This window comes from Pan paniscus, chromosome 19, assembly GCF_029289425.2.
Source record: "Pan paniscus chromosome 19, NHGRI_mPanPan1-v2.0_pri, whole genome shotgun sequence".
In the NCBI taxonomy this organism is placed as follows: domain Eukaryota; kingdom Metazoa; phylum Chordata; class Mammalia; order Primates; family Hominidae; genus Pan; species Pan paniscus.
The window spans coordinates 61,852,795-61,877,526 of NC_073268.2; the positions used below are offsets into that span (position 1 = coordinate 61,852,795).

The window sequence follows — 24,732 nt, forward strand, 5'->3', positions numbered from 1 at the left end:
GATAAGACGAGTCCTTGCAAGCAGCCTCCTTTCTCATGGACCCTTCCTGCAATGCAGGGAGCGTAGCCTGCTTTGGTTACATCTTCTGAACTACACATTATGTGTATAAACTAATATAAAAATCATGTGAATCAGTTTTCCATTGTTTTAAACTTAGATATTGACTATTTAAAAAAGTAAATATTTGGAATGTTACATTTTAAATGTGATAATGAATAGAACAAACAATTAAAGAAAATAAAAACCAAGGCCAGGTGCAGTGGTTCATTCCTGTAATCTCAGCACTTCGAGAGGTAGAGCTGAGAGGATCACTTGAGGCCAGGAGTTCAAAACGAGCCTGGGCAAGATAGCGAGACCGTGTTTCTACAAAAAATTAAATTGTCCGGGCCTGGTGACACACACCTGTAGTTCTAGCTACTTGGGAAGCTGAAGTGGGAGTTTGAGGCTGCAGTGAGCTATGCTGGTGCCACTGCACTCCAGCCTGGGCAACAGAGTGAGACCCTGTCTCAAAATAACCTAAGAAACAAAACAAAACAACACAAAACAACAACAACAAAAACAACAAAAAACAGAACAAAAGAAAATACAAGCCAAGATATAATTGGAACTTTTCAATTTTGGGTTATGCAGATTTCCAGCCTTTTCTCTATTTTCCTTTTGTGGCTTCAATAAGAAAAAAAATCTTAAGTCTTTCTAACACCACCAAGTATTTGAACTTTAATGGAAACCAGATAAGATTTGAGTCTCAATATCTCTTCATTTGCAAAGTAGGAAAATGTGAATTTCTCTCTCCCTTCCATGGTTCCAGGGTGTTTCTTGTTAACAAAGGCGTTGCAGTCTTTCTTCCTTATTTAGTTTTAATGATCTTTGCAAAATCTTCTGCCCATGTTCAACCCAATCCATTGTAATGGTTACCTTCACTTGATAGATTTTAGATAGGAAGAATAGCTCATTAGAGGCTGATAATGTCCCCCCAGCACCACAGAGAGCAATTTGGGAAGATTCCAGAACAGTTTCATAGAGACAGAGTGGAGAGCTTTCTCCTGGCAGTTACTATGGCTTTTCCCTAAAGCTCTCTCTTCATCAAGATAACAGTAATCAGTGAAGAATCTCTTTGTTATTTAAGTTTAAACAAAGTGATTCACAATTCAGGAAAACATGTAAAAAAAATTAAAAACCTAGGTATATTTAGCGTTTTCTTTACATTAAACTAATTTTGGCTCTCTTTTTCTTTTCTGTCCTAAAACAAGAAACAAAACCCAAAAAGCTTCTTCCTCTTACTTCTGGTGTCGGAACAGCTCTGATGCTGGGCCTGATCCCACTTCCACAGCATCCTCCAGAAGGTCCCTTCTCCTGCCCATGGGGTCTTATCATTGACTCAAACTACCCTCATATATACTCATTGGCTTTTGTAATTTTTTTGTAGGGCCCTTATCCACTGCCTTGTATCTTTGGTATTTTTCATCTTTTTACCAGGTTATGAGCACATATAGTGGGGCCCAGGCCTTACTCACTTTCTTACATTTCCCCAAACCTAGCCCATCTCTTCACATATAGTGAGCACTAAAAAATATTTGTTGGATGGATGACTATGTCCTGCCAATGCCTAAAAGAACCTAGGCAAAGTATGAGCAACGCTCTAGACCAAGGGTATCAAACTCAATGCTTTCAGGGGCCAGGTGTTTAATACCGAATAGGGAGGCATAAGGACTGTGGCAACACTGGAGGCACATGCCAATCTAGGGGGGCAGCATCCCTTGGCTCCAGCAAAATCGTGCCACGTGGGATGTGAGCTCAGTGTTGTCAATCTTCCAAACCTTCATGAGAAGCCATAATTTGGAACTTACATAACTTCTCCTCATTTTTAAATGTTGGCAACCAATTAAAGTACTTGAAAAGCCCTCCAAGGACCAAAGAAAACAGGACAATAGGCCCTTGGGCTTCCGATTTGAGACCAATGCTGTGTTATTTTCGCCTCTGCCTATCTGATGCAAGCTTCTTTTATTTTGAGAAGTGTTATTCCCCCAGCCATGTCTCTCTGCAGAATGCACACAATACAGAAAGCTAGGCCTCCCATCAATCTGCAGGAGAACCCAGTGAGGTGTCTTTCACTCTGAGGCACCCTGTGAATGTGTCTTATTAACCTTTGCCTTGCCTTTGGCTAAATCTTGAAGAAAAATTACTTTACTGCCACTTAAGTTCCATCTTAATCATATTATAAACTTCAAAGTTCAAAACCTGGCTGTTGAAGAGTTTTTGCATGTGTAAACACACACACAAACACATTTTAATATATTCCTGCTCAAAACACTTTTGAAAGCTAGGATGAATGGTTCCTGCCACGTTGGCCTATCTGGGGTTTCCATATTCTGAGAATGCCTCTTCTTTCTCTGCCAGGAAGGGGAACTGTTAAATCCAACCCCAGACAAAAGCCAAGACCATGGAAATTACAGTGGCCCATTTTTCTTCAAAACAGAGAAGGCTTCTAAATGCATTGTGGTTTCGATATTTTTGAACACCCTTACTTCAGCTACTTATCATAAAGCAGTTAACCTGCTTTTAATGATCAGGTTGGTCAATGAACAGCTGTTTTTGCAATTCTTAATATCAGTATGGTGACCCAAACTCCATCTCCCCTACTTTAAAAATGGAGCTTCAGAACTTCCTATATCAGGACACTGTTGCTGCCAAACATCTTACAACATGGTTTTGAACACAGATTGTCATGGGCCTCATTTAATTTCTTGTTTTCAGACAGAGTCACTGTGGTAGGCTTCTGATGGGTACCTATAGTCAATTTCAACTACTCTTGGAACCAGGGAGGTGATCCTGTGGTCATTAGGCTTATCATGCCAATTTTTATGCTGTTTTAAAAGATTTTTATAATTCTTTCCTATGTTGCCTTAAACTAAATATGAGGCCAAGTATTGGGTTTCTTTTAAAAACGTAAAATATGGGGCCGGGTGCAGTGGCTCACGCCTGTAATCCCAGCATTTTGGAGGCCGAGGCAGGCGGATCACGAAGTCAGGAGATCGAGACCATCCTGGCTAACACAGTGAAACCCCGTCTCTACTAAAAATACAAAAAAAATTAGCCAGGTGTGGTGGTGGGCGCCTGTAGTCCCAGCTACTCGGGAGGCTGAGGCAGGAGAATGGCGTCAACCCGGGAGGCAGAGCTTGCAGTAAGCCGAGATCGCTCCTCTGCACTCCAGCCTGGGCAACAAAGCGAGACTCCCTCTCAAAAAAAAAAAAAAAAAACCATAAAATATTATAAACACAGTTCATCCAATCTGCAGAGACTCTGAGTTAAAATAATAAGATTGGGAAATGATTAAATGCCATCTTCAATCAAATGAGCCCCAGGAACTGGAGGCCTTCTGATTTCTCATCTGCTCATCACCATCCCCGCCATCTTGGTCTTCACATGGTGGTTTAGCTGAAAGCACTCCACAGATTCTGAAGTGTGTGTGCTCTCTCTGTGTGTGTGTGTGTGTGTGTGTGTGTGACTGTGTGTATGTGAAATCTCCATGTGTCTATATACATATGGTCTCTCTCTCCTATTTCTCTGTGTGTATATGTATGCATGTCCTCTTTGTTGGGTCAAACCAAAGAAATTTAGAAATGCTTCACTACCTCCTAATGCCTCTTCAATTGTGGTCTTTTGGTGAATGCCCTAGCGGGGAAAGATGTACTTTCAGAGATGCACTAAAAATTTATAGGTCTTTATTTTTTCATGAGTAAGATAAGTTTAGTCAGCACTTACAATTTGCTAACATCTTTGGTGGTTTTAGGAATATTTCAACAATCATAAGGCAGCAGCTTTGGGGATATTAGGGTCATAAGAAAACTAATTTAAAGTTGGTGTATTATTATTGCCTGCTTTGGACTTTAATCAATACAAGTGACACATTTGATTGTCTATTATATTTTAAGCTCTTTGGGGACAGGGATCACTTCTCAGACTTCTTCGGTATCACCTTCCACACATTCAGTAAGCATAGTACCTACCGTATCATGTGTGCCTACTGAATGAGCCAAGACTTGCTGTGGTGTCCTGTTCTGTTCCAGTCAAAATTACCCGTGAGTCATGTAAGACCCAATTAAAGAGATGAGGATGGTAAGAGATGTCTGAAGGTAACATAGCTGCTCTCCTGGCTTTGATCTTACAGACCTGCCATAGCTAATGATCTTACATGGATAAGCTCTCACAGAGAGCTGCATTGGCAATATTACACTGCTTTATTATAATCAGGCAAGAAACTCCAGGTGTAAGTCACCTTGAGAGAAAACTGGTACATTGGATGGATCTTGCTGAGGTCGTTCATGATGAAGTAGAGCAGTGAGGCCCTGGCAGCTGCTGGCCGGTAGTGCTCTCGGGCCTCGTTGATTTTCACTTCAGTCACCTTGGCCTCCTGGACCTGTTGGAAAAATAAACAGCAGCCCACTGTTCCAACCAACCTGGGCTTCCTGAGAATCAACTTGGCCCCTCTGTGTGAGTAGACATGTGTCTGCTTAGGGGATGGAGTGAAGAGGGATGGGGATGATAGTAGAAAGTTGAAAAGCTACTATGGTATTCCTTCCTAGAACTTGGATAAGAAAGGAGATGGTAAACTTCTAGTGCTTTCGGAGGGTGAGGTGTCAGCTCTTCCAGTTGGGAAGCGTGAGCCATGAAAGCCTCCACACTCCATCTCTAATGAGAAAGATTTCAGGGAAATGCAAAAAAAAAAAAAAAAAAAAAAAAAAGACTCAAAAATGAACTAGAATGCCAAGCAGTGGAAATCCAGGGAAAGAAACATAACATAGTATAGTCTTCTTTTTTCTTAACTTTTATGAAATAGTTCATATGTAATTTCACAAAGATATCTTTCAATGGAATATTCTATTTTCAGAAAATTTTTGTTTGTTTGTTTGAGACAAAGTCTCGCTCTTGTCCCCAGGCTGGAGTCCAATGGCACGATCTTGGCTCACTGCAACCTCCGCCTCCTGGGTTCAAGCGATTCTCCCGCCTCAGCCTCCCCAGTAGCTGGGATTACAGGCGCCTGCCACCACGCCCGACTAATTTTTGTTATTTTTAGTAGAGAAGGGGTTTCACCATGTTGGCCAGGCTGGTCTCGAACTCCTGACCTCAGGTGATCCACCTGCCTCAGCCTCCCAAAGTGCTGGGATTATAGGCGTGAGCCACCGCGCCCAGCCAGAAAATTGTTTATGACAGGTAAAAATAAGAAAGGAGACCTCAGGATCAGGAAGACAGATTTCTGTTAGACTATGCCTCTAAAAGCAAACCTCAATATGCTCTGCCCTTATGCTCCAAAATAGAGGAAAGTTGCTGATAATTTGTGGGAGCACCACAGGAAAAGGCAATGATCCTTATTGAAGATGTTCTCATAATAAACAATTACAAACTGTAGGAGTATTACAAAAGGGAACAATCAGAAGGCCCCTTTCCAAAACAAAACAAAACTAAACTAAAAACACCCAGAAGGATTAGCATCTCATGAACTGAGAATGACTGAACAAACTCACCATTAACAAAGTATGTTTTAGAGCAGTGGACACAAAAGGAAGCATAAAATATGGACATTATGAAAAAGAACAGGCATATCTGGAAAAGAACTAGCTAGAACTTCTAAAAATAAGAGTATAGTTATTTAAATTTAAAAAGTGTTCGGTTTAAATAATAGACTGGAGTTGAAAAGAAAATCAGCAAACTAAAAGAGAAATCTCAGGAAATTGTTACAAAAGCAACTCAGAAAGAAACAGAGATGGAAAATATGTGAAAGAGGTTTATGATCTTTGATGCCCATCAGAACGTAGCCCAATTTTCCCAGCATGGTTTACACAGCCCTATACAATGGAAACTCAGGCCACCTTTCATGCCTTATTGCCAGTGACCACTTCCAGCTCCCACCCCCTCTATGTTCCAGTTACACTCAAGGGAAGCACCTCCTCCCTCTCACCCAATGTGGGTTGAGTGTTCCTCCTTTGTGTGTTCACTGATCCCTGTGCTTTCTTGGCCTCAGCCCTCAGCCCTGTTTTGTAACTGCCTGTTTACTTGTCTTTCTCCCTTAGAGGGCCAGGCCCTAAAAGCCTAGGATTATAGCAAATTTCTTGCTGTATCTCCAACTTTCATCATGGATCTTAGAATACAGTGGCCTTCAAGTAAGTGTTCATGAGATGAATAAATGAGAAAGAGAGAGAAGACAAAAAGAAACGGAACAACAAAAGGAAAAAGAAAGCTTCATACAACCCTCGGCACACAGCAGGTACTCAATAAGTGTTCATTGATTTTAAAGAAAAAGATAAAAAAAAAACAGATGAAGACGTGGGGAGAAGAGATCAGTATGTTGCATCCCATCCTCTGACCTACTCTCTTGATGTAAGTTGGGTCTGTCTCCCCAGCTCTCTTATCCAGGGCAGTGGCAGCTCTACCGTAATTACTTTACAAACTCTCATGCCCCCAACCAGAGATATGGAGGCCATAGGTAACTGATAGTGGAACCTGGTGGTCACATCCCTGCTGTTGACCCAATGTTCGGCTGACTCTTCCTCCTTTCAATCTCATCACTCCAACCTCAGCTGTCCATCACCCCAGAGTGGGTATGACCTGGTTTATCTGTCTTACCCATCATTGCTTTTCATATTTCCTACCTTGTCTCTACCTAGAATGAAGTCTTTCATATTTGGAGAAATCCCAATAATCTGGCAATAAGCATCTTCCCTCAAAGGTATATTGTTCCTGGACACTGTTACAGATATGCTCTGTCCTGCTCAGGGCCAATATCTCCAATGCTCTTCTGATGCAAGCGTGAGACTGAGACTGCAAAAGGCCTTGTTGGAGGTTTGGTGGTATGCTGGAACAGAGCAGGGGTTGGGCCCCTTTCCCATCACACCCCGTCTTCTAGTCCTCACGGGGGGACCGAGGGCCTTCCAAACATTATAAAATAAAGGAAGCTACACACAGTAGGGCACTGTGTCATCACTTCCCAGGATGATACAGTTTTTGAGAGCTGAGTTTCCTAGGAAGTTATTGAGGTTTTCTTATTAAGATCAGACTTGTGAGATTCTGCGGTCCGGTGGGTTTTGTCAGGATGCAATCATGCCCAAACCAGTTGGCTTTTCCAGCAGTGCGATTCCTTAGCTTCAGGGCAATTCCACACACTATCTGAGGTATCCATTTTGAGCTACCATTCCCTGCACAGAATACCAGGCCCCGCAAAGGCTTAAGTGTTCATCAACTGTGGATGGAGTTAAGACATCAAAAGTATTTTCCAGAAGGTGGGAACTACATAATACAAGATATATGGGGTAGTCACTTCAGGAGTCCTGCCTAGGTAGACTTTCTAGAAGAACCTTGCTAAGACAGAAAAGCCATGTGTTACTTTGACATTTTTCTAAAAGTCAGACTCATTGTCTAAGAGGAGAGAAAATTGTAGGAGGACCCCAGCCTAGGCTGCCTTCCCAGACTAGCCAGAGGAGTTTTACCTTTTTCTCAACTTCGGCAGCAGTCTGCTTGGTGATCTCTAGGTTTTCCACCAGCGCTGTTTCTCCCAGGAAGTTCCCAGAGGCGGAGGAGAGGCGAGAGAGAAGACTGTCTTCCAACGTTTTCAGGGTAATTTTGAATCCATTCTGCTGCTTTGTGAGATCGGACTGCAAATATCAAGCAAGAGACAGTCAGGTGCAGATGCCCAGGGCATCCTGCTCTAAGGATGTGTCTGAATAGGGCGAGAGTCCCTTGCCTTAAAGATAGTAAACTGGAGGCAGAATGGCAAAGAGCTTCAGACCATGAGCAGGAGACAAGGAGTCAAATTGGTGCCCAACTGTACAATATTCTGGGCACATGACCTTGAGCCAGTTTACCCTCTTTACTCTTCTGTAATCCCAGTCCCAACTTGTAGGATTTCTGTGCTATGCTTAATGCACAATGGGCAACACACTGCATTATCAGTGTTCACTAAATGGAGCTTATTTATGTAACTAGAGGGTTAGGGTCCAGTTTTAGTTCTCTGGAGAGTTCTCTCTATTACCAATTTACTTTAATGAACAACTCTCCTATGGCTTACTTAAAAAAAAACCCAGCAGAATCTGTCTTCCAGTTTTAAACTGTGTAAAACCATGGCAGACTGTGTAAAAGCTTCCTCGAGGCTGGAGTGGGGTGCTGGTATCCAAGTGGATCTCATCTCTTCCTCTCTTTATGCTCCATATCCTAAAGCACTAACTTCAGGCAGCTGTAGTGTCTTTGCCCTTGTACAGCCTTTGGATCCGTGGGAAGAACAACCTTCCTGTTGGAGGTTCCAACCACAGCCACCCTGACCTTTCTTGTTTCTTAAAACCACATATCTTGATCCTGCCTTAAGACCAGGATTTGCTGTTCTCTGTGCTGGGAATGCTCTATGCCCAGAGGCTTTACAATTATTTAGGAATTAGCTCAGATGCCAACTCCTCACCGAATCTTTTTCTGACCACCACTGTTTAAATTTGCCCTCTGGCTTTCCAGTATTACCCTGTTTTATTTTCTTAAAAATTCTTTTCACTATCTGAATGGCATTGTTCATTTGTTTACGTTGCTGTTTTCTGTGTTCCTCCACTAGAGTGTAGATTCCATGAAGGCTGGGACATGGTTTTCTTTGTTCACTGCTGAATCCTCCATACCTCAAATCCTGCCTGTTACAGAGGTGGTGCTCCCTAGGTATCTGTTCAATGAATGAATGATTGCAGGAAGCGGAGTCCCAGGGAGCCCTGAACTCAATCTCTCATGCACTGGAATTCCACCTACCAACCCCGCCATATTGTATAATCTAAGCACATTTAAAGAGAGGACAAAAAGCACGTTATCTGCTGTGGATTGAATTGTGTTGTCCTAAAAGTCCTATGTTGAAGCCTTAACTCCCCACGTGACTATATTGGAGATGTGGCCTTTAAGGAGGTAATTAAGGTTAAATGAGGTCATCAGGGTGGAGCCATGGCTTTCTTTATGTGCAAAGAAGAGGTCATGTGAGGTCACAGTGAGAAGGCCGCTGCCTCCAAGGCAGGAAAAGAGGCCTCACCAAAAACCAACATGATCGCAGACTTCCAACTTCCAGAATTATAGGAGAACAAATATGTGTTATTTAAGCCACCCTGTCTATGGTATTTTGTTATGGCAGCCCAAGCTGACTAAGACATGACCCTAACATTGTTGGACCTAGTTCTGTTACCCTTGTAGAATTTCATTCCGCTTAGTTCTGGCACGTGGACCTGTGTGATCAGCAGCACTCATGTTCATGCCAGGCTCTGCTCTTGGTCATAGGAGTGTCCAGTCTCCAAGCTGTTTTTTTTTTTTCTTTTTTTTGAGACAGAACCTCGCCCTATTTCCAGGCTGGAGTGCAGTGGCACGATCTTGGCTCACTGCAACCTCCGTCTCCCGGGTTCAAGAGATTCTCCTGCCTCAGCTTCCCGAGTAGCTAGGACTACAGGCTAGCGCCACCATGCCCAGTTAATTTTAATTTTTATTTTTTTAGTAGAGATGGGGTTTCACCATGTTGGCCAGGCTGGTCTCGAACTACTGACCTCATGATCCGCCCACCTTGGCCTCCCAAAGTGCTCAGATTATAGGCATGAGCCACCATGCCCAGCCTTCAAACTGTTTTTGCTTCTGTTCTTCAGCTCACCCATCCTTCTTTCCCCAGTATGGTATTCCCAGGTTGCTACATGGGGTCAGCAGTCTTCCAGAGTCTAGCAGAACCCACCTGACTCAATCCAGGAAAAACAGCCCCCCTCTGCAACCTCTCCCAGAGTGGAGTACACTGCAGGCTCTAGTGGCAGAACATTTTCTCCCTTCTGTCCTCACCTTCAGCTGCTCCAAGTCTGGCCTCTCCATGCTGACCACAGCGGCCAGCAACTGGTCCTCCAGGCCATCCCTGGTCACGGTGAAGTTGATCAGGGTGGCCTGAGCCTGCAGCTCGGGCTGGTAGTGAGGATTAGCCAGCTTGGTGTGGAGGATGAGCCGGAACTTGGGATTGTATTCACATTCTTTGTCTCCAATTTTAATGAATCTGGAACATAAAGGCTCACGTGAAGGTAAGGTGCCTTCCTGCAAAATTTGGTTGGGGTCAGAATTTGAGATTTTTTTTCAAACAATATTGCTATATTCAGATGGATTCCTCCTGAGTATGTCTAGGATGAGCCCTGGGATTCTTTTTTGCACTAATGTTGGGAACAGGTGTGGAGGGGGATAGATGTTTTCCCATGGCCACCATGTTTGGTTCTGTACTGTGCAACTCTAGGAAGAGCCATGCCTGTTGTGTCAATGTAGATTAGTACATTATGAACAATTTCCAGCAGATGGCAGTGAAGTGTCTGGAGGAAGGTGAACCACCTTGCAGTTTCCACAAAGGTGCTTTATACGCCAGCAATAGGGCTTACTTTTCCTCATGGCTGACATGGGAATGACATCTATGGGTGAAAATGATTAACCAAGTAAACGAGCACGACTTGAGGACAGTAAAGGCAACGATGGCCCCAGCAGTGGGTGAGGCTCCTGAGTCAAGCACCCCTTCATGATAATTACTCTGCCCTTCATACGAACCCATTGCCCGTCTCCTTCCTCTCTTTTCCTCTCCACACCACCCCCTGCTTTGCCTTGTGCTTGCTAAGCCCTCATCATGAGCCAGCACTCAAAGCAGCACAGACTCATTAAATTGACAAGGAACCGAGTTGTCAGAATTCAGATGACTGGCTTGTATAAGATGCTCGTACTTAAAAGTCAGCCTGCTTTTTGACTGATTTCCTTCTCAAGTTTCTTCAAAATTGTGCACTGTGGCCATTTAGAAGGAAGTCAATTGGGACACTGGCTGATGGAAGCAAAGTTTCTCCAGGAAACTTTCTCTAGGAAACAAAGGCCACTAAATAGACCTCTGCTGGAAGAAAGAAAGGTGGATGTGCTGCAGGGAGCTACTTGACATGAACTGAAGAGAGGAAATTCTAGGAAGAGCAGACCTCTTCATGATTCTAACCAGGGCCATGAACCAGCTCCCCCCGAAGGGTCAGCAACACAGCTGAGTCTTACCGTCCTTTTTTAATGACTTCTCTCCCAAGCAGGGGTCCCAGAACAGGATCAATGGACTCCTCTAGATTTTCAATCAGCACCACAGCTCCAGCTTCCAGGGCCTGCTCTATGATTTGAAGGTAGCTGGGGAAACAAGTATGAGTCCGGGAGTATGAGACTGTGGCAAGCTATGGAGTCGAGACCATTTAATGAGACAAGCATGACCTCTAAGACATGGTGGTATAGTTGGAGGCACAGCTATTTGGAATGTTTTCAGTGGCCACATTTCTTCCCTATGTAAAGTGATATTTATGTGATTCTATACACTTTTAGAAATAGGGAGAAATTATAAAATACAAAAAAGATAATGAAAACCATAATGTGTCTTCAACGTTTTGGTGTATACTATGTATATTTGAATATATTATATTGTCAAGTTTAGCTTTGAGAGTATTAGATTCATATGGTGGTTTTGTTTTATAACCTGTTTTTTTTTTTACAGAAAATATATTGCAATCACTTCACCATGTCATTAAATATCCTTCCATGTAATTTTAAATGACTGGGTATTAGGCCATATTGATACACCTTAATTTATCAATCAATTAACAAAGATTTAGGTTACTTTTAACTTTTCAGTGTTATGTAGAGTTTAATAAATATGTAAATAGCTTGATTTTCTTAAAGTCAATTTATAAGACTGATATAATACAACTCAAACAAAGAATAACAATAATTTATAAGACTGATATAATACAACTCAAACAAAGAATAACAGTAAAACTTTATGGAACTCAACCAAAGATCTTAAAGTTAACCTAAAAGAATACAGTGAGGCTGGCAAGGAGAAAACCAATAAAGAAGAAGAGGAGGGAGTCATTATCTAATACTACATATTTTATATATATCAACAATATAGATGTGTAGAAAGAAGGCTTAAAGGACAGCATATACCAATAAGTTAGCAGTGTTTTTGAAAGATGAATTATAGAAGTTTTTCTTTGTTTTTTATGATAACTCCTACCCCGCCCTCTCATTTTTCTTTACAGTGATGATACATTACTTTTGTAATGGGAAACACCATAATAAATGTTACTAAATATAAAAGTAAATAAGAGCTGGTGTAGTATTAGATACATAGAAAAGAATAATGACCCTATTTAATAAAATAATTTAATATATAGTAAAATGACATGTCTAATTAATTGAGGAAAGAATGGAAAATTTAATATTTGGTATTGAAACAATAGCTAACCACTTGGAAAATTAGTCTGTACCACATATAGTAGCTTAAACTATATTTAAATTGATTGGATTTCCATGTAAAAAGAAAACTCAAAAAACTTAAAAATGGGCCAGGCCTGGTGGCTCATGCCTGTAACCCAGAACTTTGGGAGGCCAAGGTGGGATGATTGCTTGAGGCCAGGAGATTGAGACCAGGAGTTTGAGACCAGCCTGGGCAATATAGTGAGACACCCTCTCTACAAAAATCCAAAAATTAGCAGGGCATGGTGTTGCACATCTGTAGTTCCAGCTACCTGGGAGGCTAAGGTGGAAGGACTGCTTGAACCCCGGAGGTCGAGGCTGCAGGGAGCCATGATTTCACCACTGTACTCCAGCCTGGGTGACAGAGTAAGACCCTGTCTTAAAACAAACAAACAAACAAACAAAAAAACTAAAAACTAAAAATGTAGGTGAATATTTTAAAAATTCTTGGAGACAAAAGACTCCTCTAGGCATCACTTATAGAATAAATGGCTGACAAATCTGATCAAATAAAAAACTAAAATAAAATGAACTGTAGTAGGTAAAACCTCACAAAAGTAAATTAAAAGACAAATGAGACGAACAAATTTTCATTCATATGAAGAAAGAAGACTATACATATTACATATAATGCAACATTTGTATTCAAATAATATACAACAAATCTAGAAAACCATTCAACAGGAAAGTAGTTAATGGACATGAACTAAGAATTAATTGAACATATTTATTAAGGGCCTACAATGCATTCGGCAGTGTTTTAGACACTAGGGACACTGCAATGAGCAAAAAGAACATACACCTGTCTAAAATGCATTGTTAGTCAGCTGGAAAAGAATATTTTAATTAAAGTTTCGGGAGAAGGCCAGGGTTGGATTACTATGTGACTGAAGATGCAAATAAAAATATATCATACTGGCCGGGCGCGGTGGTTCATGTCTGTAATCCCAGCACTTTGGAAGGCTGAGGCGGGTGGATTACCTGAGGTCAGGAGTTCAAGACCACTGGGCAATATGGTGAAACCCTGTCTCTACAAAAAATACAAAATATTAGCCAGGCATAGTGGCACACGCCTGTGATCCCAGCTACTCGGAAGGCTGAGGCAGGAGAATAGCTTCAACCCAGGAGGTGGAGGTTGCAGTGAGCCGAGATAGCGCCACTATATCTATATATATATATCATAGCATGCCTTGGCATTCACTTCTCAACAAAGTTTGCTCTATAAGATGGATGCATTTATTTTAATGTTTGACTTGGTTAACTATTATTTTTAACATCATGTGTTCAACTTGAACAACCCCGAGTGATCTGGACCTTAGTGCATGCATGCTTGGGACACGTGGCCAGAGCAACAAAGCTCACTTTGAGTGGCTGTTTGCTGGAGTGGATAAATCTTAGGTTTCTAAGTGAGGATGACCCAGCTTCAAATACTGCCACCATTACTTTTTTTTTTTTTTTTTTTTTTTTTAGACAGAGTTTTCGCTCTTGTCCCCCAGGCTGGAGTACAATGGTGCGATCTCGGCTCACTGCAACCTCCACCTCCTGGGTTCAAGAGATTCTCCTGCCTCAGCTTCCTGAGTAGCTGGGATTACAGGCGTCTGCTACCACGCCCAGCTAATTTTTGTATTTTTAGTAGAGATGGGATTTCACCATGTTGGCCAGGCTGATCTTGAACTCCTGACCTCAAATGATCTGCTCGCCTCGGCCTCCCAAAGTGCTATGATTACAGGCTCGAGCCACTGCGCCCAGCTGCCTCCATTACTTTTTAAACATATTTATTAATATATTTAAATTGTGGTAAAATATATGTAACATATATTGTGTGCCGTCTTAATGTGTACAGTTCCATGGCTTTAAGTACACTGTTGTGCATCCGTCACTATCATCCATTCACAGAACTGTTCTTGCAAAACCAAAACTGGCCGGGTGCAGTGGCTCACTCCCAGCACTTTGGGAGGCTGAGGCAGGCAGATCACAAGGTCAGGAGTTTGAGACCAGCCTGGCCAACATAGTGAAACCCCGTCTCTACTAAAAATACCAAAAAAAGTTAGCCGGGTGTGGTGGTGGGCGCCTGTAGTCCCAGCTACTCAGGAGGCTGAACCAGGAGAATCGCTTGCTTGAACCCGGGAGGTGGAAGTTGCAGTGAGCTGAGATCGCACCATTGCACTCCAGCCTGGGTGACAGAGTGAGACTCCGTCTCAAAAAACAAACAAACAAACAAACAAAAAAACAAAACAAAACCCGAAACTCTGTACCTGTGAAACACTTAACTCTTCATTCCCCTCTCCCTCGCACTCCCTGGCAAACACCATTCGACTTTCTGTCTCAATGAATTTGGCTACCCTGGGAACCTTGGATGAGAGGAATCATACCACATTTGTCTTTTTGTCACCAGCTTATTTTACTCTGCATAACACTTTAAAGATTCATCCATGTTGTGGCATGTGTCAGGATTTTTTTCCCTTTTTTTTTAACTTCAATTTTATTTTATTTAAATTTTTTTCTTTGAAAACATTTTTTACTTTTAATTTTTATGGGTACATGGGTGTATATATTTATGGGGTACATAAGCTATTTTGATACAGGGATGCTATGCATAATAATCACGTTATGGAAAATGGGGTATCCATGTCCTTAAGCATCTCTCCTTTGTTTCACAATCTAATTATGCTCTTTTAAGAATTGTTTTCCTTTTAAGGCAATAATATTCCATTGCATGTGTACATCACATTTTGTTTATCCATTTATCTGGGTTCTCTTCACCTTTTGTCTATTATGAATAATGCTGCTATAAACACGAGTGCCAAATTTCCATCACTTTTAAAATGGCGAACTCCCCAGGGAAATTACTTAACTTCTGTGAACCTCTGCTTCCTCGGACGTGAAATGGAACCAATAACCTTACTGGTTATTAACCAGTTGATTACTAACCTTATTAACTGTGTGGATTAAGGACGGCATTTGAGATAAAACCTCTAACACCAAGACTGATGCATATCAACCTCCTAATGAATGATGTCTGCCTCACTTCCTCTTCCCCATTGCCCCATCCTGCTTCCCCAGGTGTCCTGATGACATAGAACAGGATGAGTACTGAAACCACAAGGCTAAAATGAAGGGAGGCATGAGGGATGTCAAGGCCCAAGCCACTGAAGCCTGGTGGGTGCTGGCCAGACATTCTCAGTGCCATTCAAGTCCCTTCACGTGGTAACTTTCCCATAGGTAAGTACGAAGCCACATGGCAGGTACCAAGGGCTCTGAAGGTTTCATAACTAACTCAGCTGCTTCATGGGACCTACTGAAATGTCCAACTGTGCCTCAGGAGGAGAGTTTTGTTCTTTGTATGTGGCTCTAGGGCACAAGTAGAAATAATGGGTAGAGGAGAGATAAGGGAGGCAGCTTTAGCTAAGGGTGAGGAAAACTTTATAAAGCACAGAGCTATGTGACAATGGGATATGAAGTTTGGGGAGGAAATGTTTAAGGGACAATGAGAGGATGAGCTCAAGGGATGGTGAAGAAAGGACCCCAGAATGGGTCGAGAGGTTGTGGTACATAATTTCTCATGTGGATAAAAAGCAAAGACTTAGTACCCAGGCATCTTTCATTGAGATGTTTGCTAAAATGGACGGAGAAACACGAGAAGCCTGATGGAGAGACCAGGAGTGTACAAACCATTCACTGGGGCTTAAAATCTGCTCATGATCTACACATTTTCCTGCACAAATGGCTAAAGTGGGAACTTCTGTGCTCAACCACTTACCCTTTCTGACCAATCTGCGTGACCTGGAGATCTTCACCATATTTATTCTTGATCCATTTGATGCCTTGTAGCTGAGGGTCAACCATGAGTGGCCAGCGCTCACAGTTGATGAGAATGGTGGCATTCTCCATGGACATGCGGTCGGCTGGGAGGCCCTCGTTCTGCCAGGCAGCCACGTCAGCATCATCCATCAGCATCCTCAGGGGATCCAGGGCCGGGGTGACTGGAATGGGAGTCTGGTGAAGAAGAAACGCCAGCCAACCCACGCTCAGAACAGAAGCAGACATTCTCAGCTGGGATGAATGCACAGTTACTCACCAAATGACACAACTCCTTTAAAAGCAAGATCAACATCCCACTGAAGAATGCCTTTCTGGCTGTGTGATTATTTCTGGAAGCAGGTTCTATTAAAGTCCTGATAGCTTTTTTTTTTCCCCTCCATGGATGAATAACTGCAGAAATTCAACTCGTGTGACTGATTCTTTGTTTTTCGGTATCTTTACCTAAGTCAAGTTTCTACTATATTATCTGTGTTTTAATCTATGACCTCCTACACACTCTCACCCATGTTAACAGTGTTATTTCTCTGCTATATGTCTGTGTTTCTTGTGCATGCTCCATGAACCAGCACCAGGTCCCATGCCTAGTGGGTTTGCCCCTGTCTGTACCAACCGGCACAAACCACTCTTTCCTCTCATCTGTTTCACCAGCTTGCAAGAGGCTAGACGGGTTTTCTTTTTCTCTTCCCCAAACACCCCATTCACTTGCAGGACTCTTTCTTGCAAACCTGCCTGCTGGTGCCTGTGGGGAAGCTGCCGAGTATTTATCAGTCTGAGAACTTGCCTGTGGCCTCTCTTATGCCCCTTCAGGGCTCCTGTGTGTGCCCTAGACACTGCCTTTTCTTCTTTGTTAGCCTTTCTCTGCTCACTCAGTTCTTTTTTTTTTTTTTTTTTAGATGGAATCTTGCTCTGTCACACAGGCTGGAGTGCAATGGCGTCATCTCAGCTCCATGCAAACTCCACCTCCCGGGTTCAAGTGATTCTCCTGCCTCAGCCTCCCAGGTGGCTGGGATTACAGGTGCCTGGCACCACACCCAGCTAATTTTTGTGTTTTTAGTAGAGACGAGGTTTCACCATGTTGGACAGGCTGGTCTCGAACTCCTGACCTCAGGCGATCCACCTGCCTCGGCCTCCCAAAATACTGGGATTACAGGCGTGACCCACCACGCCAGGCTCACTTAATTTTTTTTACAGGCAATCTTTTTCATTGATGACCCATTTTTTTTTTTTAAATTAAGGTAACATTGATATGAAATAAATTAATCATTTTAAAGTGCACAATTCAGTGGCATTTAGTCTATGCATAACATTATGCAGCCATCGGCTCTACCCCCAAAACATTTCATCACCCCCAAATCCCATACTCATTCGACAGCCCCCGCAATTTCTGTCTACCCCCAGCTCGTGGAAACTATGAATATGTTTTCTGTCCCCTTGGATTTTCTTATTCTGGATATTTTACTATAAACGAATCCTACAATATGTGACCTTTTGTGTCTGGTTACTTTCACTTAGCATAATGCTTTCGAGGTTTAGACAAATACCCTTTTAACTCCTTCATCTCACTCCTCTCTGAAGTTTGTTCTGCCCAATTATCCCAGGGAAACCTCTCCAAACCATCTCCCATCCTCTTAATTGTATCTAACAAGGGCACAAATGGCCAGTGCTACAGTATCCAGCAAACCTCTGAAGGGAAATAAGCCCCTTGGGGATTCTTATCTGGGACCAGAATTGTGTTCCAATATATTTTTTCCCTTTGTAATCTCATGCATTCTATTTGACGTGCTCAAAATCATTATTCTGAGAAAGAATCCGTAGGTCTCACCAGACTGCCAAAGACGTCCATGACACAAAAAAGCTTAAGAACCCAAACAAAGCCAGAAAAATCCTCACTAAGCTGCTACTGAGCTCTTCATCTTCATTCACTCAGTTAATGATGGTTCCTTCAACAATTTCCTTTTTCCAAAAGTGTTTAGGATGAGTCAAACAGCTGCTTTATTTTTTGTTTATTTGCTAGCATTTTAAAAACTACCGTTCAGCTAATTGTCAGGTGAGCAGTGTTTTATGAGCTGATCTGAGAAAACAGTCATCACTACAGAAAGAGTTTTTGTTCTAAGGTTCTACTTACAAATAGATCTGGAATATAGCTTTTACCTTATGTTGTGAAATTTGGGGCTGACTTTCACCCTCACTGACTGTTTTTGTTTGTTTGTTTTTTGAGACGGAGTCTCGCTCTGTCGCCCAGGCTGGAGTGCAGTGGTGCTATCTCGGCTCACTGCAAGCTTCGCCTCCCGGGTTCACGCCATTCTCCTGCCTCAGCCTCCCGAGTAGCTGGGATTACAGGCGCCCGCCACCATGCCCGGCTAATTTTTTGTATTTTTAGTAGAGACGTGGTTTCACCGTGTTAACCAAGATGGTCTCGATCTCCTGACCTCGTGATCCGTCCGCCTCAACCTCCCAAAGTGCTGGGATTACAGGCGTGAGCCACCGCGCCCGGCCCACCCTCGCTGACTTCTATGAGCCTAATCTCCTCAAGTGGACTGGGAACTTGCCAAAGGTATCCCGGTCTTGAACGTTTTGTGTGCCTCCTGTATAGTGGAGTGGTAGGACACACTAAATACACAGGGAGTATTTGTGGGTTGCTATAAGTGATGCGAAAGTGCCAAGAAAATATTAGGACTTCTGATGCTCGTGTCCAAGTACAGCTTTGAATCCCCTTTAATGGGAAACCAGTATTTCTCCACTTAGTTACACTGCAGGGGGTGGGGGGCGGGTGATGTAAAGGGATGGGTTGGGAGTAACATCCACCTAGCCACACGAAGAGGACAAGCTGAACTGCCCAAATAAGAAGCATGTGAGCAGCTGTTCATGGGATTATGCAGGACGGAAGCCGACGAAGGAAATCTGTGAGTCACTGGCACAAGCTGTGTAGCTCTAGGGCCCAGTAACAAGGTGCAATGTAGGATCTGGGAAATGGAACTTCCCCTGACTGCTCCTATGAAGTCTGGCTCTGGAGGGGGGAGATCAGAGACGAAAATGGTTCTTTTTCTATCTCCCAGGTTTCACAGCTTTAAGGATTGCTAGGAGACAGCCCGCGGGGAAGAGGACTAGTGTTCCCATGGAGGACTGCATTCAGAGGAGAGGTGCTGCCCCCAGGTGGCCTGGAGGGCAGTGGGCAGCAATGCAAGGCAGTGTGGAAGGACACGGGTACGCAGGTTTCACACCTGGTGCTCAGGGGGTGGTGGGGGTGAGTGTGCAGGAGGACACCAGAGGATGTGAATTATGACCATGATGTCTTCCCATTGGTGCCCAGAGGCTGATGTGGTCGGGAGAAATTCAGGCCATACGTACTTTCAGCTGGCTCAGGTAGGGCCTCCAAGTTCCGTCCAGGAGGCTCTGCCGATATTTCTTTGTGAAGAAGCCAAGGTAGGAAATGAAAGCCGTTATAAGTAAAATGTCTCCACATAACGTCCTTTCCTGCTGTTTGAAGTTCTGCACGGCATCTGCCCACCTCACGTTTTCAGAAGCGAGTCCTCCAACCTACCATTTCAAAAGCCAGAGAGGAGAGGAGGCGTGTTACACAGTAGGTGACAGAGCCGTGATTCCATCATGGAGAGCGCCCACTGCACGCTTCATAGCGGGAAGAGGCAGAATATCACTTATATGGCCCTTTCCATCAATGGGGATTTGTGCTGCCTGTAGCAAAGCTTTCAGTACACAAGCCCCCATTCTGTGTCATGCATCACATGAACCATGGAAAGATGACAGGGTTCGACTCTGCTCTTTCTGTGTGTGGAGACTGATACCACTTAATCAAAGGGTTGTTGAGAGGATGAAATATAATCATGTATGTTTATTATTTAGCACGATACCTGGTCTGTGGAACATGTTAGAAAATTAGCCACTTCTTTCTCCTTTCCAAATGCTGGGGAAATGAAAATAAACAAAATCAAGTCCATGCACCATAAATAATTCACAGCGGGCGAGGAGACAGATGTGCTAATTGAGACACAGAGAAGCATGGTAAGGTCATGGGTGTGTACAAAGTCCTGACCCCCCAGCCCTCTTTGGGTTGGTACAGTCTCCCTGGGAGGAGAGCCATTCTTTCTACAGAGGACTGTTAGTGGTATGGCGGAGCTTTGCTTCTGCGTTAGGACTCACCCTTTATTTTTTCTTCTAATGATAACATCATGGAACGTCAGAGTCTGGACAGACCTTAGAGATTTGCCAACCCAGTCATTCACATGCCTGTTTTCAGATTACACAAAGGTCAGAAAGTCCAAATATCTCACCAGAATCTCTAGGTCGGTAGAGACAGGGGTGGCTTCAGAGCCTGAACATCCTGACTCCTAGAGCAGAGTGCCACACTGCCTCCCACGAGCACTGACTCAGAAAGTGCTCCAGCCAGGCAGAGAAGGCTGTGCTAAGTTCAGAAACCAAGCAGGGAGGTGAATGGAAGGCAGGCCAGCTAGGAGATCTGGAGGACTTCTTGCACATTGGCAAGAGTTGCTATCTCTAAACTGAACTGTTCAGCTAAATGGATCATCTCAAAGCCACACAGAAGCTGGTCCAGTGACAACTGCACAGACACACATTTGGGTATGGCAGGTCTTCATTACATCACAGCTCCATTCAGTGATGGCTATGACTCACTGCTCCCCAGATTAAAACATCTGGCTCCGCTGTGTAATTCAGTGGTGGCTGGAATAAATGTCAACAGGTGTGGAGTGTACTTCCCTTCACTGGTGAGGAGGGTGCTGTAAAGTCTCTAGCTTGAAGAGAAATCATATCCATTTGACTTGCTTTGCAGAGTCTTAGCTGATATGTGGGATGAGAAATACAAGCCATAGGAGATTTTAAAAGGCCGTAAATTCTTTGACATTCCTGTCATTAAGAGTTGCTGTCTGTGCTCTCTGCCCTTTAATCTGTGACTGCTTTGACCTGTAGAGTACAGCGGAAGTGCTGTTGTGCCAGTTTTCAGTCCCAGGCCTTCAGATACTGGGACTTTCCATTTCCTGCCTCTTGGGACACTTGTCCTTGATGTCCTGAGTTACTGTGTAAGACGTCTGACTACCCTGCTAGAGGGAATGCGTGGAAAGGCCCTGAGGAAGGGAGAGAGGACCAGCTGCACCCTCCCTTCCAATCATCACTGCCAAGATGCCCAGCATGTGAAGGAAGTCGTCTCAGGGGTCTCCAGCCCGGCCACCAGCTGAATGTACCAAGTGACCCCAGTCATGGCCACATGGAGCAGAAAACCTGGCCAGCTGAGCCCTGCCCTCAACAAACTTGTGAGATATTATGAAATGGTTATTGTACAAAATCACTAAGCTTTGGAGTAATTTTTTTATGCAGAAACAAACACCCATAACACAAGCACCGCTGTCCTGACCTGCAGACTTGATTTCCCAGGAAGGCTGCAGCATGTGTGTATATGTGTGTCTGTGTGTGTTTTCTGAAATACTCAGGGTCAGTAGGTCTCATTCTTTTCTGTTTCTATCTCAGTTCCTAATCTTGGCCACACCCTTATAATGAAATGTTACATAGATAGGAATGTCACGGTTTGCCTATAAAATGCTAGCTTTGTCTTGTAATGTTTCCTCTGGTCAATACACATGAATATAAATGTGTTACCATTTTGCATGAGCTGCCTGATAGATCCAGTGCTCCCATCCTCCCAACCATGTCTATAAGAAAACTCCTTTGACCAGATTAGGGTTTATGCATCCACATTTTCCTCAGGACTCAATTCCTGCATTTCAGCACATTTTAATACTTCCCTCCAAATCAAAGCGCTGCTGTGCTGTGCTCATCTATCTTGCACCTCCACGGCATTTGACAAGCCTGCTAATATAATTACAGCTCGGGCTGCTGTGGCTTACACTCACCAGGCGATTGGCAAGGGAGATTGTGACTGCGGTCACTTCGGCTTCTTGCTGACATTTGAGTTTGTCTGCTGTTGCTTTCTCAAACCTGGCTGTGAGCTTTGCCAGGTTTTCATTAAGGTGCTGTTTAGGAAGGAATACAAGGACCATCAGTCATTTCAGCCCATGTAACTACCAGTGCTCATTAGATGAGGGTTCACATGGAGGTGGTTCTGAAGGAAGCACTCTGCAGGGGCATTCCTATGGGACCAGGGAAAGCAGGGCAGAGAAGGAAATGAAAGCACATTCAGGGAAGATCTCAGGCGGGTCCTAGCAAGGACTTCATCTTGATCCTGCAGTGGGAGGGTGGAGTGGACATCCAGAAATGTCCTACTCCAAGATGAGAGAGCTGAGCTTCATACCCCACCACCGCAGTCATTGAGGTGTTGAACGCTACGAGGTGTGAGGGATGTGGATGGGGGGAAGGGTGCATACATTCTGCCTCTGCTTGAGTTGGAGAAAAATGGGTTCCAGTAGCCTGACAAAATGGTGCAGGTGCTGCTATTAGAAGCAAGAACACATCAAAACTGGGGTTAGCATGAAAAAGGTCAACAGCAACCCACGTGGGCCAGGGAGGACAACTGCCAGTATCTGCTGCAGCTAGTCTGGGGCTGGGCTGTCTGGAATCTAAGTCCTTCACTGGCTCTAAGGTCCTAGAGTACAAGGTAACTTTTACTTAACCTCATCTAGTCTCTCCCATTAACACAATGTATAGCAACATAAAAAAGACATAATTTCAATATTTAAAAATGTATTAAGAATTTAAAATTGAAGTATGTAGCTTTTGTGGTCCTCTGAGTACATATTTTTACACACAAAGATACATGGACACACAGCAGATACCTCCAAATACATCTCAGGTCTGTGCAATAACTGGGGTTCAGGCTGCTTTGTTGGTCATTACTAAGGCACAAGAGAAATCAACGTAGGGCCAAGCTTAAACATCCAAGCAGTTTAAAAAGCAGGTGGTGGGCCATCCAATTAAGGATGGCAGACTGGCCATGCTCATTTACCTCCTACACTTCCCAAGACTTCTCTAAAATGATTATGAAGCAATTAAAATAGTCATAAGCCCATTACACCAAGCAAATTGGTGAGGGCCATTTGGAGGGTGAGGGAGTCCAACAGATTTATGGAGGACCACACTGTTGAAGAAGTGGAGACTGCTGGAGCAGGGCAGAGGACGTGACAACTTAGAGTTAGCTGTTGTTCACCAAAGGGGAAACTGATCAGCACACAGAGCCCTATACAAACTGGAGATCTCAGAAATGTCAGGTGTGATTGAAGGGGAAGATGAAAATATGAGGATTAATTGGAAGCCTATTGATTCTTGCCCTCATATCTCCATCCACATGCACAGTATGCAATGCTACCAGTCACCTATGTCACCATGTAAGAAAGTCAATAGAGGCAGAGAATAAAGGTGCTACATCTTGGCATAACTCATCAGATTTTGAAAACAAATTCTACCAGTCAACCAGCTCTGCCCTTGCCTGCAGACCTAGAATTAGCTTTTGATCGCTACTCTTGTAAACATGAAAGGACAAGAAGAGATTTAATGCAGGCTTAGATTAAGTTAAACAAGATGAAAAAAATGACCTAGGAAGAAGAGGCAGAATTTTGGTAACAACAAAAACAGCAACTGCAACAACAAAGTTAAAACTTTCACAGTTTCTCAGACAGATTCAAGATGATTCATCCACAAAACAAGAACAGGATGTTATTAAAAGGAAGAGAGAATAACAAAAAAAAAGCTCTTGTGGAAATCACTATTGTTGTTAATATAAAATATAACAAAATCAAGGGAAAGGTTAAAAGGTGAATTTGAGGAAATTTCCTGAAAAGCATAAGAAAACAAACAGTAACAAAAAGATGGGAGAAAACAGAGGACTGATCTAGGAGGTTCAACATCTGACAGGTATGCTTTCCAGAAAATAAGAGTAAACAGTAAACAGAAGGGAATTTACCAAAGAAATAATACAAAATAATTTTCTAGAGCTGAAGAAAATGAATCTTTACATGCCAAACACCATATAAGAAAAGAATGGAGAGGAGCCAAGATGGCCGAATAGGAACAGCTCTGGTCTCCAGCTCCCAGTGTGAGTGACGCAGAAGACAGGTGATTTCTGCATTTCCATCTGAGGTACCAGGTTCATCTCACTAGGAAGTGCCACACAGTGGGCGCAGGTCAGTGGGTGCAGTGCACCGTGCGCGAGCTGAAGCAGGGCGAGGCATTGCCTCGCTCGGGAAGCACAAGGGGTCAGGGAGTTCCCTTTCCTAGTCAAAGAAACGGGTGACAGATGGCACCTGGAAAATTGGGTCACTCCCACCCGAATACTGCCCTTTTCCGATGGCCTTAAAAAACGGTGCACGAGGAGATTGTATCCTGCACCTGGCTCGGAGGGTCCTATGCCCACGGAGTCTCACTGACTGCTAGCACAGCAGTCTGAGATCAAACTGCAAGGCGGCAGCAAGGCTGGGGGAGGGGCGCCCGCCATTGCCCAGGCTTGCTTAGGTAAACAAAGCAGCCGGAAAGCTCCAACTGGGTGGAGCCCACCACAGCTCAAGGAGGCCTGCCTGCCTCTGTAGGCTCCACCTCTGGGGGCAGGGCACAGACAAACAAAAAGACAGCAGTAACCTCTGCAGACTTAAATGTCCCTGTCTGACAGCTTTGAAGAGAGCAGTGGTTCTCCCAGCATGCAGC

General features: G+C 43.6%; 1 protein-coding gene across 2 annotated transcripts in view; it reads right to left on the bottom strand.

Moving 5' to 3' along the window:
- DNAH9 (dynein axonemal heavy chain 9) overlaps window positions 1-24,732 on the bottom strand; it is a 380,960-nt gene that overhangs the window by 87,366 nt on the left and 268,862 nt on the right. The window contains exons 51-57 of one of the 2 annotated variants that reach the window (XM_003818106.6): window positions 21,993-22,112; window positions 19,459-19,647; window positions 16,049-16,284; window positions 11,044-11,166; window positions 9,826-10,030; window positions 7,482-7,646; window positions 4,277-4,417 (exon numbers count right to left, since the gene is read on the bottom strand). In XM_003818106.6, coding sequence (XP_003818154.4) covers window positions 4,277-4,417; window positions 7,482-7,646; window positions 9,826-10,030; window positions 11,044-11,166; window positions 16,049-16,284; window positions 19,459-19,647; window positions 21,993-22,112 — 1,179 coding nt within the window. Of the gene's footprint in view, window positions 1-4,276; window positions 4,418-6,647; window positions 6,933-7,481; window positions 7,647-9,825; window positions 10,031-11,043; window positions 11,167-16,048; window positions 16,285-19,458; window positions 19,648-21,992; window positions 22,113-24,732 lie in introns of those variants that run through there. The other variant, XM_055101114.2, reaches the window with a different exon arrangement.